The 13,828-nt window shown below is 34.5% G+C and overlaps 1 protein-coding gene across 1 annotated transcript in view; it reads left to right on the plus strand.

Annotated features, from left to right (window-relative positions):
* Window positions 1-13,828, plus strand: part of LOC133179077 (multiple epidermal growth factor-like domains protein 8) — a 67,680-nt gene that overhangs the window by 20,711 nt on the left and 33,141 nt on the right. The window contains exons 12-17 of the mRNA XM_061313798.1: window positions 4,054-4,325; window positions 5,744-5,981; window positions 6,269-6,489; window positions 6,762-6,903; window positions 7,247-7,448; window positions 9,999-10,161. Of these exons, the coding sequence (XP_061169782.1) occupies window positions 4,054-4,325; window positions 5,744-5,981; window positions 6,269-6,489; window positions 6,762-6,903; window positions 7,247-7,448; window positions 9,999-10,161 (1,238 nt within the window). The remainder of the gene's footprint in view (window positions 1-4,053; window positions 4,326-5,743; window positions 5,982-6,268; window positions 6,490-6,761; window positions 6,904-7,246; window positions 7,449-9,998; window positions 10,162-13,828) is intronic.

Consider the following 13,828-nt stretch of genomic DNA (forward strand, 5'->3'; position numbering starts at 1 on the left):
ACTCGCACATTATTGTTTGTTCAGTAAAACATTTTGGAAATGACCGTTACATGACTAACAATTTTACCAACTTAGGTGCATCATAAATTATCATGATTATACTGTAGACAATGGAAGTAACTAAGATACTTATTAGGCCAAAAATAAAATTAGCTTTGTTTGGCGTTGCCGGCCGACTCACAAAAATCGGTGCGGTCCGAAGAATTTTTTCAACAAATACTGATCATAATTTTTATTTCGTTATCATCCAGATTTAGTTGTTTGTACATTTGCGTAATATATACAGAATGGGAAAGAATCATGTAAACGCTTGATTGATCAAACAGTTTTCATTTGTAAGCGTCTATGTGATGTTGAATAAATGCGTATCACGAATCCAAGCATGGCTGTCGAAAGCGGTAAAATGTAAACTCGGTATAACAGAAGTTGATGGCATGACTCTCTGTGGTAATGTGGTTCTAAAAGTAAACTGATGAATAAGATATGCCAGTTCGAAATAGAAATTTCACGGTACAATGTCCTGTCTGATTTGCTAGTCTAGCTGCCATGCTTGGATTCGTGCACATGATTCGAATTTACACTGATTTTTATTACTATGTACATTAAAGTTTAAAACTAATAGGGTTTTAAAATCAATGACAAAACTGAGAATCCATTCGGACTGTGGTTGTTGGTAAACTATCGGAAACCCATGACGTTCGGATACTAACAACATGTACCATTTCTGAAATTTAAATAAAGAAAAATATTTTCCCTACCTACCGACCCAAACGTATAAAGACTAAGTCGGCAACGCCAAACCAACAATATTTTAATTGTGGCCTTAAGTGGTAAAAATAATATATACATGTACTAAAGTGCTGTAGATATGAACTTTTTACATTTACTATAAATCGTACAACTGTGAAGTGTTCTGTAATTTCCTTAAACATCATTCTTGTTCAGTTTGTATTTACACCTCTGTAATTTACAGAGAAATTTCAGCCCTGTGGGAGTACAGACTTCCTGTAGAGCCAGTCAATGACTGTCCATAGTTGTTATTAATATCTGTCTAATTAAATGGAGATGACTGGTGGAAATTTCTGTTCATTAGCATATTTGAATCACTACAGCATCCCACACACTAAAGATTAATCCCTCCTCCCCAAGCTCAACCCACACAAACAAAAGGACTATAGTCAGTAATGGCTAATATCTGCCCTCAGAATCACATTTTGATGGGGAAATCTCAAATTATGTTCTAAACCAGGGGAGATATATGTAGACTTAAAAGCATTAAACATTTTCATCCATCGTGACATCATGACTTAGATATGACATTAAAAAATGATGTAAATTCAACATTTCAAAAGAAAAAAGTGCATTTTACCTTGATAATTTGATTGGAAAATATTGAGCTAAGGTCTGCTCAGACTCCCATCTTTTGATATAATGTGTAGAATGATAATATCAATGAAATGTGTGAAAATAGTTCCCAAGCAAATTTGTGCTCTATTGAAACTTAAGTCAAAATTGAACAAAATTCTTGTTTTTCTCTCTTTAAAAAAGGGAGAGGGCGTAATAAGTTTTCAGAACTTGTGCCCAATCCCATTGTATTTATTAATTACAATAAAATATGTTCAAACCAAAAAATAATGGGAAATCTGAATATTTTGTGATGTCACAGAGACCTAGATGCTAATATTTTTTCCCAAATCAATAACGAATTGTTAATTCAGATTTGTTTTATACAACACTATTAAGAGAATTTTTGTCATGAATTTGTTTAATTCACTCTATGAAAATAACAGTGTCAGTGAAAATATCAATTTTATTCAACAGATGAAACAGTATTTCACTGTTAAAAATGTAATAGTATGTTCTATGCAATACCAGTAATTTTATATTTCACACATATACTTTTTAGCTCACCTGAGCTGAAAGCTCAAGTGAGCTTTTCTGATCACCCGTTGTCCGTCGTCCGTCCGTCCGTCTGTCCGTCTGTCCGTCCGTCCGTCTGTAAACTTTTCACATTTTCAACTTCTTCTCAAGAACCACTGGGCCAATTTTAACCAAACTTGGTACAAAGTATCCCTGGGTGATGGGGAGTTTAAATTGTTAAAATAAAGGGCCAAGTTCCCTTACAAGGGGAGATAATCAAGAAAAGACAAAATTAGGGTGGGGTCATTAAAAAATCTTCTTCTCAAGAACCACTGGGCCAGAAAAGCTGAAACTTATGTGGAAGCATCCTTGGGTAGTGTAGATTCTAAATTGTTAAAATCATGACCCCCGGGGGTAGGGCGGGGCCACAATAGGGAATCCAAGTTTTACATTGAAATATATAGGAAAAATCTTTAAAAATCTTCTTCTCAAGAACCACTGGGCCAGAAAAGCTGAAACATACGTGGAAGCATCCTGGGATAGTATAGATTCTAAATTGTTTAAATCATGACCCCCGGGGGTAGGGCGGGGCCACAATAGGGAATCCAAGTTTTACATTGACATATAGAGGAATAAATCTTTAAAAATCTTCTTCTCAAGAACCACTGGGCCAGAAAAGCTGAAATTTATATGGAAGCATCCTGGGATAGTATAGATTCTAAATTGTTAAAATCATGACCCCCGGGGGTAGGGCGGGGCCACAATAGGGAATCCAAGTTTTACATTGAAATATATAGGGAAAATCTTTAAAAATCTTCTTCTCAAGAACCACTGGGACAGAAAAGCTGAAACCTATGTGGAAGCATCCTTGGGTAGTGTAGATTCTTAATTGTTAAAATCATGACCCCCGGGGGTAGGGCGGGGCCACAATAGGGAATCCAAGTTTTACACTGCAATATATAGGAAAAATCTTTAAAAATCTTCTTCTCAAGAACCACTGGGACAGAAAAGCTGAAACTTATGTGGAAGCATCCTTGGGTAGTGTAGATTCTAAATTCTTAAAATCATGACCCCTGGGGGTAGGGCGGGGCCACAATAGGGAATCCAAGTTTTACATTGAAATATATAGGGAAAATCTTTAAAAATCTTCTTCTCAAGAACCACTGGGCCAGAAAAGCTGAAACTTATGTGGAAGCATCCTTGGGTAGTGTAGATTCTAAATTGTTAAAATCATGACCCCCGGGGGTAGGGCGGGGCCACAATAGGGAATCCAAGTTTTACATTGAAATATATAGGAAAAATCTTTAAAAATCTTCTTCTCAAGAACCACTGGTCCAGAAAAGCTGAAACTTATGTGGAAGCATCCTGGGATAGTATAGATTCTAAATTGTTAAAATCATGACCCCCGGGTGTAGGGCGGGGCCACAATAGGGAATCCAAGTTTTACATTGACATATAGAGGAATAAATCTTTAAAAATCTTCTTCTCAAGAACCACTGGGCCAGAAAAGCTGAAACTTATGTGGAAGCATCCTTGGGTAATGTAGATTCTAAATTGTTCAAACAGGACCCCCCGGGGTAGGGCGGGGCCACAATAGGTATTACAAGGGGGGGGGGGGGGAATCTGGTAAGGACAGCATGGCCAAAGTTACTCAGGTGAGCGATGTGGCCCATGGGCCTCTTGTTTCATGGAACTAAGGCCAAATAAAATTAATTAATAGTTTCTCAGGCCAAAAATTTCAAAATTCAATGTGGCAGGCAGGTTCTGTTTTTTTTTTTTTTTTTTTTTTTTTTTTTTGAAGCAGGTATTATACCTTTTTTTCATGTCAGTTGTTCAACAAAATGATGATATCAACTTATTCTTACTTTTTTTGCTCTCTTACATTAATTATAATATGTATTCAACTTTAAATAATGTAATTCCAAACATTTGTTTAAAAGTTAATTCATAAAATACAGTATTAACAAGAAATATATTGTTTATCTAATAAAAACGTCTATCTATTAGCATTTATGAAAAGGGGAATAACTCGATTTTCTTTTTCAACTTCGAAAAATAGAAAATTGAGTTATTTCCCTTTTCAAAATGTCAATAAAATTGATCAGTGCGGCAGTTTTTGACCTGATGCGGCGGTGCCTAAGAAACTATTGATTAATTTTTTTTAGCCTAAACAATACAGTTTATTATTTTCAGAAAAACAAACTGTTCCACCTGCATTGCTGAACTTAACGAGTGCTTTTGGTGTGAGACAACCAAGACCTGCTTCCCATTCAACCACTACAGTTCTCATTTTATTCATGGAAAATGTCTGGATTGGGTCGACTATGATGGCAAACAGAAACACTCCTGTATGGATTGCTCCACCAGAACAAATTGTACTTCCTGTTTGGAGAGGTTTGGGTGTGGATGGTGTGGAGATGCTGACAACCCAAAGATTGGAAAATGTGTGGATGGAGGGTTTGCAGGTAACAAGTAGGGATGGGTATCACCAAAAAATTCTGTATCGCGATATATCACAATTTTTTTCCTTAAAATATCATGATATAAATATGATATTTTTACCAGCAAGTTTTACAATGATTTTAAATGAATATTCATAATTTTCCCTAAATATATGCTGGAAAAACATTACTTTCTTTTCATTTTTCATTTTCATAATATAAAACATGTTTGGATGCTGAGATGCCGTTCTTTTACCATTTTCAACATTTTTTATACTTCCTATAATTGTAATTTGAAAGATTGAACAATAATTGAATAATTTCTGGAATTTATAACTATGTGCCTAAATACTGGTATGGTAGTCTCCATATCACGATACGTATCATGCAATAAAAAAAATCACGATACTGTATAGGGGGAAAATAACTCGCGGTGTTAATATTCGCTATATTCACGGTGTTAATAAATCCGTGAATTCAAGAAACAGTGAATAAGTTTTCAGTAACTTCCATGTTTTATTTGGAAATTTGAGAATATACTACTATAGGTATATATACGTGCAGTATATGGTCCTTCGGTAATTACGAGTAGTACTTGTCATTCAATTATTTTAATTATCACGCTTTACTTTAATTCAAATCAGCAGATAATAACATGTATTTGTTAAAAAGCCGTTTTGTTTTAATAGCCAACGCTACATGTTTCATAAATCAAAACACGTGGGTCATGGGTTTTGATTACCCGTGCGTAACTAATGTTACTACATGTACGTGTTACCTGCATTATCATGCGCATTAGTTTCTATCGACATTTTGGTTAAAAAAATCATTCAAATAACTATCGAACTTGCTGAAGATGTGGAAGGATTTTTTCGCCGCGGGGTGTATATGCACTCATCGTAATAGCACATAGGAAAGTCATTCGACGTTTATAGTTGAGGGCTTTTAATCACTACACTTGTCTTAATTAATCGTCAATTAATTATTAAATAGTAGTATAACTATTTTATATAAACCTACCGTTTTGTTCGTGAAGTGAATACATCACACTGATTAATATCATTTTAGCTATGCTGTGGATTAAACGGATATAGAAAAGGGAGTATGGCGTGTAAAACGTTGCTTATTTTGAACATACATCACAAGATTTTGAATATACATCACAAGATTATCGAATAAAGCAACGTTTTACACGCCATAAGGGAGGTAACTTTTATTATATAAAATATATAATATTATATAATTCCGCGAATTCAACAAACCGCGATCTTGTCCGAGGGGAGAAAAACGTGAAAATTACAACCCGTGAAATTAATCCCCTATACAGTATACCAGTATACCGATAAAATTGCACATCCCTAGTAACAAGTACACGTGACATAGGTACATTTACTTGAAATACCTCCAATTTTGAAGTTATCTGTGTACTTTTGTCTTGATAGGACCCTCTGAGGGACCTTGTGATGTCATAGTAAGGGATCACTCTGATACAACAAACCTGACCTTTAGCGGCTATACTAACTGGACTTACCACCAGTGTTTGGATGTTGACGAGTGTCGCCTGGGTCTCCATAAATGTCATGACAAAGCAGAGTGCATAAATAAGCAGGGACCAGAAGATTCCTACGAATGTCATTGTCGGAGAGGGTACAAAGGAAATGGAACTTACTGTGAACCTACGTACGTGGCTTACTTCCACATTAATATGGAATTGTTTTGTAAATTAGAAAATGCAATATGGGGGTAATAAATGTTGTCAAGATTGTTAAAATGTTGAGAAATGACTGCAATAAAACTTAAAATAGATGGAACTATTTTTGAAATTCTTGATTTGTGAATAGCTGTTTGCAAAGACTGTAAAAATATCTATAAGCATGATAACTATAGATATCTTGTTTTTTTTTTCCAACAATTACAATATTAAGAATTTTCCTCTGATCACTTGCTGAACACATCTTTATTTCTAGGTGTTACCATGACTGTGTAAATGGCGTTTGTTCAGGGGCCCCAGACTATGAGTGTGATTGTGACCTGGGATGGACAGGAGAAGACTGCAGCATCAACTGTGGCTGTAACTTCCACAGTACTTGTCACAATGGTCTTCGACAGTGTGACAAGTGTCAGGACTTCACTGATGGAGAGTTCTGTGAAAAGTGCCAGTTTGGTTACTATGGTAACCCAGCTGAAGGTAAAAATTTTGTAAAAGTGTCATGCACCTTTATGAATGTTTATCTTGATCCACCCACATGAGTAGGAAAGTTTAAAATTTGACCTACGGTATGTCAATCTTCAAAACTTAAAAACTTTTGTAATATCAAAAAAAGGGGGGGGGGGGCAGTGCATTTATTTAGCATGATATAAAATCTTTTCTGTTCTTTATCATAATATAGAAAATGATGATTTCAATGGAAATCCTACTAAACAGTCAAAAATGTGGCTTATTCCTGTAAAATATTTCAGGTTGCCACAAATGTAGCTGTAATCAGCATGGAGATGTCACTAAGGGAATTTGTAACAATGTAACGGGAGAATGTTACTGTACTGGGAATACAGAGGGACTGGTGTGTCAGCACTGCTCACCAGGCCACTATGGCTCACCTGAGTAAGTATCAAGTCTGCATTATTGTTCAACCAAACTTGCATGGATGATACATCTAGAGATACATATTAACTGATGCTGCAAGTGAAGTGAATTGAAATTTTTTAGCTGCTTAATGAAATCCTATTATGATGAACTTGATACATGTAATAAATTGATCTTACTGAACAATCATTTGGTGTAAGACTTAGCCTTACTAATGGACATTTGTGAAGTCAAGCTTTAATATCTCTGATTTCCTAGATTTACAGAATATCTTATTCAGTGAATGATGGAATATTTAGGACAGTTGATAACTGTGATTTAAGATATTGCTGACCTAATGAAATTGACATTATTTATACAGAGATGGGGGAAAATGCTACAGAGCTTGTAAAGGTAGAATTGTAATAGAACAAGCTGAGGGTTCCCTAGGATTGCAGTTACCAGCAACTTCTACAAAAAGCAAGAACCTTCATTGTCTGTGGATCATCAATGCACCAGATAAGGCCAGCTCCAGGACAACTTTTTCACTGATGGTGGATGGAATTGCCACACTTTGTAGAAAGGTGAGTAAAATGATATTGGGGTGTAAGTATGTAATAAAAATTTTGGTAATTTTAAAAAAAAAGTTGTTTCTTTCCTGTGTAGATGTCAGTTATCAATAAAATCATTAACAATGAAGTGTAAGAGTTTGACATAGGAGAAATCAATTGTTTATTCATATACTGGGGACATTTAAAAAATTCTGAACATTGCTTGATAAACTGTGCATTATTTGAGATTTTTATACGCCCGTCTTTAGACGGGATGTATTATGTTATGGCGTTCATGTCCGTCCGTCTGTCTGTCTGTTAGCTTTTCTCGTGTCCGGCTCATAACTTTAATACTATTAGGGCTAGGATTATCAAACTTTGTCAGCTGATACTTCTTGGGTAGAAGGTGTGTCGCACACTAAAAGTAGGTCGCTCTGACCTTTAATGAAGATGCTATGGCCAATTATGGAAAAATCCTGTCTGGCTCATAACTAGAAAACTATTGGACTTAGAATCATCAAACTTGGCTAGTTTATGCATCTCAGGTAGAAGGTGTGTCACGACCTATTTCAAGGTCAGTGTGACCTTCAATTTAAGTGAAATTTAAAAAAAAAAACTGTCTTTTTACTATTAGATTACACAATCCCAAAAAATGAAAGAGTGTTGCAGTATTCTTATTAAAAAAATGTTAAATCAAGAAAATACTTATTTTTTTCATATATACTTTACAGCAATCTACTATAACAAATGTAATGTTACAAGAGAAATTCCACCTCTCCCATGGGTGTAATTATCAAGCGCTGGTCAAGAAGAATTTGATAACGGAAAATTGCACAAAATTGCATGTCAAATTAGAGAGAAATTAAGGAGTTTAGTGTGAGGAGCTAACTGGTAGAGCATCTCTGATCAAGCAGGTGTTATCTATATCTCTTGGGAACTGGACAAAAAGAATCAGCCGTGTTGGATTAAATAGTTGGGTAGCCTAACTTTTAAAATGAATTTGGTGAAAAGTAATTAAAACTTATTTGATATTGTATAATAAATTAATTTGATATTGTATAATAAACCTATTTGATATTGTATAATATAATTAAAACTAATTATACTCAGAAATTCCACCTCTCCCATGGGTGTAATTATCAAGTGCTGGTCAAGAAGAATTTGATAACGGAAAATTGCACGTCAAATAGAGAGAAATTAACAGTTTAGTGTGAGGAGCTAACTGGTAGAGCATCTCTGATCAAGCAGGTGTTATCTATATCTCTTGGGAACTGGACAAAAAGAATCAGCCGTGTTGGATTAAATAGTTGGGTAGCCTAACTTTTAAAATGAATTTGGTGAAAAGTAATTAAAACTTATTTGATATTGTATAATAAATTAATTTGATATTGTATAATAAACCTATTTGATATTGTATAATATAATTAAAACTAATTATACTCGGGGGGGGGGGGGGGGGGATATTGGAATCAGCATGCTTGTTGTCCGTATGAATTGCAGCTTTTAAAAAACCAGTCTGACATTAAATCTAAAAAAAAAAAAAATCAAGTATTTAAAAAAAATGTTTTAATTATGGTAGATAGTCCCTACAAATCTAAGAGTAATGCAGGGACCTTATTAAAAATGTTGCATCAAGATTACACAAGTTTTTTTCTTCTTTTCATAAATCTTTGTTTTCAATGGGCATTTGTCAAGCTCTAACACAACCAGTTGAGGATCTATAATATAATATTTGTTATACCAGTAATTAATGCCTACACCACAGGAGATGTATAAACAAATATTATGAGGAATGCAAAAATCACTGAAATCCTTGTATCAAAGTTGACATGATTTTGTTGCACTCTAAACTGTTTATGACAATTGAACAATATTTGACAGGCGTATCATGCTGTGGTGGGGCACTTTATTTGATCAGGAAAAGATGTGTTTATTATAATGTCACCCTAGTTTTTTGTGATGTTTTATATGACTGCTAAAATGATATCATAATCCTAGAAATTCAATATACTAGAAGACAGCAAAGTTCAGAAGTTTTTAAATCTCCTTGTAAATTCATTAAATTGTAGGAATTATTTCCACACAGTTAAGTTGTATGAAGGAACATGCATGTTCACCAACAAAATATATGGAAGATTGAAACTCTTTTGAATTAATGAAATTTGCATCTTTGGTTCATAATGTTATTTACTGAAATGCAATGCTCTGGGATAGAATTTGATGTTTGTAATATGTTGTAATATTTAAAAAAAAATGGTGAAATTTTGACAGAATATGTGTTTTCTCAACAGAAATTAACGACAGTAAACAATAAACAAACACCCTCTGAAGCTCTTGTACAACAAATCTTTTTTTAAGAGCAAATTTTATGTGTTTTTTAACATCAATATCAGTGACCATTGCATTTTTCAACAGCACATATGATTCAGTAGTTAGGTGATGTTTTCTCTTGTTCTGTGTAAATTCATTTCACTTATTGCACACGCATCTTGAAAAACAAACTTTTGGGGGGGGGGGGGGGGGGGGGGGGTGAAATGTCTGAGATGGTTATATTGTATGGTTCTCCGTACCTTATTGTTACAGAATCATTTGATGGTGTTTGATGGAGTCCCAGACTTTATCTCTGGTAGCAATGCAAGCAACACACAGAGTCGACTCCTTGGCACTTTTTGTGGCTTTGAACAAAAGAATGAACTCTTTCAAACAGTTACTGGAACAATCACTGTCTACTATGAAATGGATTTGGGTAAATTTTTAGATCTAGAGGTCAAAGACGAGGTGAACTTTGCATTGGTAAAGTGTCCATTGTCCATCCTTTTGTCTGTGTGTCTGTCTTTGAACAAATATTGAAAATGTTATTCTTAAATTGAAATTGTGTACTTACATGTATATATAGATGATATAGGATTTATAGGAAATGAGTATTCGAAATGACTTGTATCATAATCTTTTGAATGACCTCTCTAATTTACCTGTGCATATGAGCATTACTTCTCAACCAATCAGATACTTCTGGAGCAGGTCAAAGTTGTTTAACCTCTATTTGTGAAAGGGAGCACCAAAGCTAAGGGCACCTAAGTCTCTCTCAGGAACTTTCCTAATTGTGTATTTTTGTTTTTTGTTTTTGTTTTTTTTGTTTTTTTTGTTTGTTTTTTTTGTCTTCATTTTAAAAAAATAAAAGATTATAATTGTTTCTAAAGGCATGAAATTTTATCTTTAATTCTTCAGAAAACTAGTACTAGCATTCCAAATGATTCTTATGTAAATATAATCTTCCCATCTTCACTAAAGATAGACTGTTCTGTATTGTATTTATAGAACACAAGAACACACTTGTGACACAGCATTCTAAATATTAAAGTTTTATTTTCATGAATGATGTAACAGAGGTTTCTAAGAATAGAATAATCTATTGCTATTTGTTCCCATCATTGTACATTAACTTTTGAATATTGTAAGGAATAACTGATTCAGTTTTGGCCAGATTTATATGTATGTATTAACATCTTTGAATGAAGAAGAACAAAAGTTTTAATTTTCTTGGTTCCCATTTTCTGCGGGACACAGGATTCTTTACTCCTCAGAGCACTAGCATGTAAATTGTATATTTATTTGATTATTACTGTATAATGAGCAGTAAGCTCTCTCATAAAATCCATGTCCTCTGGGCCCAGGGGTTCAGCCCCTATGGTATGGCCAAGTTGGTTATGAATTCCCAAGGCTGTTTGTATTAAGTATTAAGAGAAACAGTGACAAATCCCATGAGCCTCTTCTACTTTTATGGTGAAAATAAGATGGAAGTACATGAGAAATAAAAGTTTATTTTGGGTCTGTTTACAAATGATAAGCAACTTGGGAACACATGATAATTTACGTACAGGCTATTTGCATCATCTGTTATTTGTAAACTTTTGAAATTATTAGGACATCTGAGTCACTCTTTTGATGTATTGTTGTTTCCATCTATCCATCCAATGTTCATATTAAACTTTTGAACATTTTCAGCTTTTTTCTTTGAAGTGGCCAATCCATCAAAGTTCGTGTAATCTTCAGAAATCTTCTATACTCCTGGTTATCCAGCAGGCAAACTGTTTACATGATTTCAGTTAACCTTATCTTAAGCTCACCTGAGTCAAGGCTTAAGTGAGCTTTCCTGATCAAAATTTGTCCATTGTTGTTGTCGCTGTAAACTTTTTACAATTTCTTCTTCTTCAGAACCACTGGGCCAATTTCAACCAAACTTGGCACAGAGTATCCTTTCGTGAAGAGAATTCAAGTTTGTTCCGGACATTTAGCATGCACATTGCTTGATTTTGAAAAACAATTAACTGCCAGTCAAAATAGTGAAATTGGATAAAGGTTTGAGGTCCCAAAGTGTAGCTAAGTTGGTCATTTGTTAAAATTATTCCTTTACTCCTCTGAAGCAGGCTAACTTCTCATGTGATCCTTCAAAAATGAATTTGCTAACCTTGAATGATCCATGCTTCAGGTCCCAGGGTGAGGCAGTGTATGTTATATATATATGTATAATCAGATCTGGTTATCTTGAATAGAAGGGGGCCATGAAAATAACTTTTAGATATCTGAGGATTTGAGATACATGTATTGACTCAGAGGTTAAAATACATAAAGAAAAAGTTGTAACTTCCAATTGGACATATCCATGGTATTCAAAATATCAGTGTTCAATTGTATATCCGAAAAACATTATTGTGTCTTTGAAAATATTAGCAAACAAACTGAATAAATGATGGTTTGTAATGAGTAATAAGCCCACAACTATGTTTGATGGTGCAGTCAGTTGGCTAGCACATTTGTGTTTTTAATACTGGATATCATCAAAAAACCTGCCACTTCAAACCACACGATACGTAAGGAAGGTTAAAGGTTGGACACAGTCTAGACTGTGACTTCACTTCTTTCACTACATTTACATGTGATCCTATGGATTTCAGGGTCAAGAAATCAAATGTAAAGGACTTTAAAAATTGTAGACAAATTCTACATGTTAGTAATGAGCAATCAGTCCTCAAATTATTAAATTTTTGTGCCCCATAGTTTGCCATTGTTATGAATAAAAAAGAGATTCTTTGTAAAATAAATTGGAATATCTGGGTACTGTATCACAGTCAGTATATTTATCTGTCCACCCACTTTCCTTTTTAATCCTAATGCAGTTGCTACAGTCCTTGTTCCTATATAAGTGGATTAAAAATGCATGTGTGTGAAATAATTAGCCAGTCATGAATTCATGCAGTCTGTCTCTCCCACCTCTATCACCTGTGTGAAATCTTGTTTTTGCGTTTTTAATAAATTACTGACAGCTCTAGACAGCATGTTGCTTTTGCTAATTGAATATTGTTCTCAGCTAAATGATCGTGATTACAGTGTGAAAGTAGATAATGTTATTGTGTTTCCAAATGTTACACTGATGTAATAAGTCCTGTGTTATTACATCATTGTTTAGAAAATAGATCAAAGTAAATATTTTTCAAATAATAGCATCTGGGTTTTTTTTTAATTTCATTCTCTTTAACACACTCACTCCCTTCATTGCAAATGCCAATGAAGTCTTTTTCATAGTTTTTAGATTTTTGTGTCCTCTGCTAGAGAAATAAAACATCAAATCAAACCATAGTGGCAGGAAGTCAAAACAGAGCTGCGATGTCATGAATTTTCCTTTAACATCAATAGAATACACTGGATTGTGGTCAGCAGCTCCATAAGCTTTATTCTTCATGTCTCTGAGGGCAGCTTTGTACTCTTGTAGCTGGTTAAGAAGGCCTCCTCATTTTATCTCAAACCAGTAGAGCTACAATCTAGTCAAAAACTTAAATCTAGCTATTGTTGATTATAACTGATGAATTATTGATTTTTTTTTTGCCCCCATATCGAGGATTCGGGGGTATATAGTATTTGTCCTGTCCGTCCGTCTAGCTGTCTGTCAGTCTGTCTGTTTTGTTTGTCTGTTGGTCCGCAAAAACTTTAATATTGTTCATAACTTTTGATTGGTTGGAGCTATAGCTTTCATATTTCACATGTGTATTCCTTTTGACAAGACCTCTCTTTGGATACCATCATATTTGACCTTTTGACCTTGGCCTTGGAGTTTGACCCAGTTTTACAAAATTTTACCCAACTTTAACTTTGGCCATAACTTTTGAACAGTTGGTGCTAGGGCTTTCATACTTCACATATGTAATCCTTGTGACAAGACCTTCCTTTGGATACCAACAGCTTTGACTGTTTGACCTTGACCTTGGAGTTTGACCTACTTTTGAAAAACTTTAACCTTGGCCATATCTTTTGAATGGTTGGTGCTAGGGCTTTTCATATTTCACATGTGTATTTCTTGTGACAAGTCCTTTCCTTGGGCACCATTAAATTTTGACCATTTGATCTTGACCTTGATG

The sequence above is a fragment of the Saccostrea echinata genome, unplaced genomic scaffold, assembly GCF_033153115.1.
Source record: "Saccostrea echinata isolate AGI-Se365-2 ecotype Australia unplaced genomic scaffold, CSIRO_AGI_Sech_v1 ptg000004l, whole genome shotgun sequence".
In the NCBI taxonomy this organism is placed as follows: Eukaryota; Metazoa; Mollusca; class Bivalvia; order Ostreida; family Ostreidae; genus Saccostrea; species Saccostrea echinata.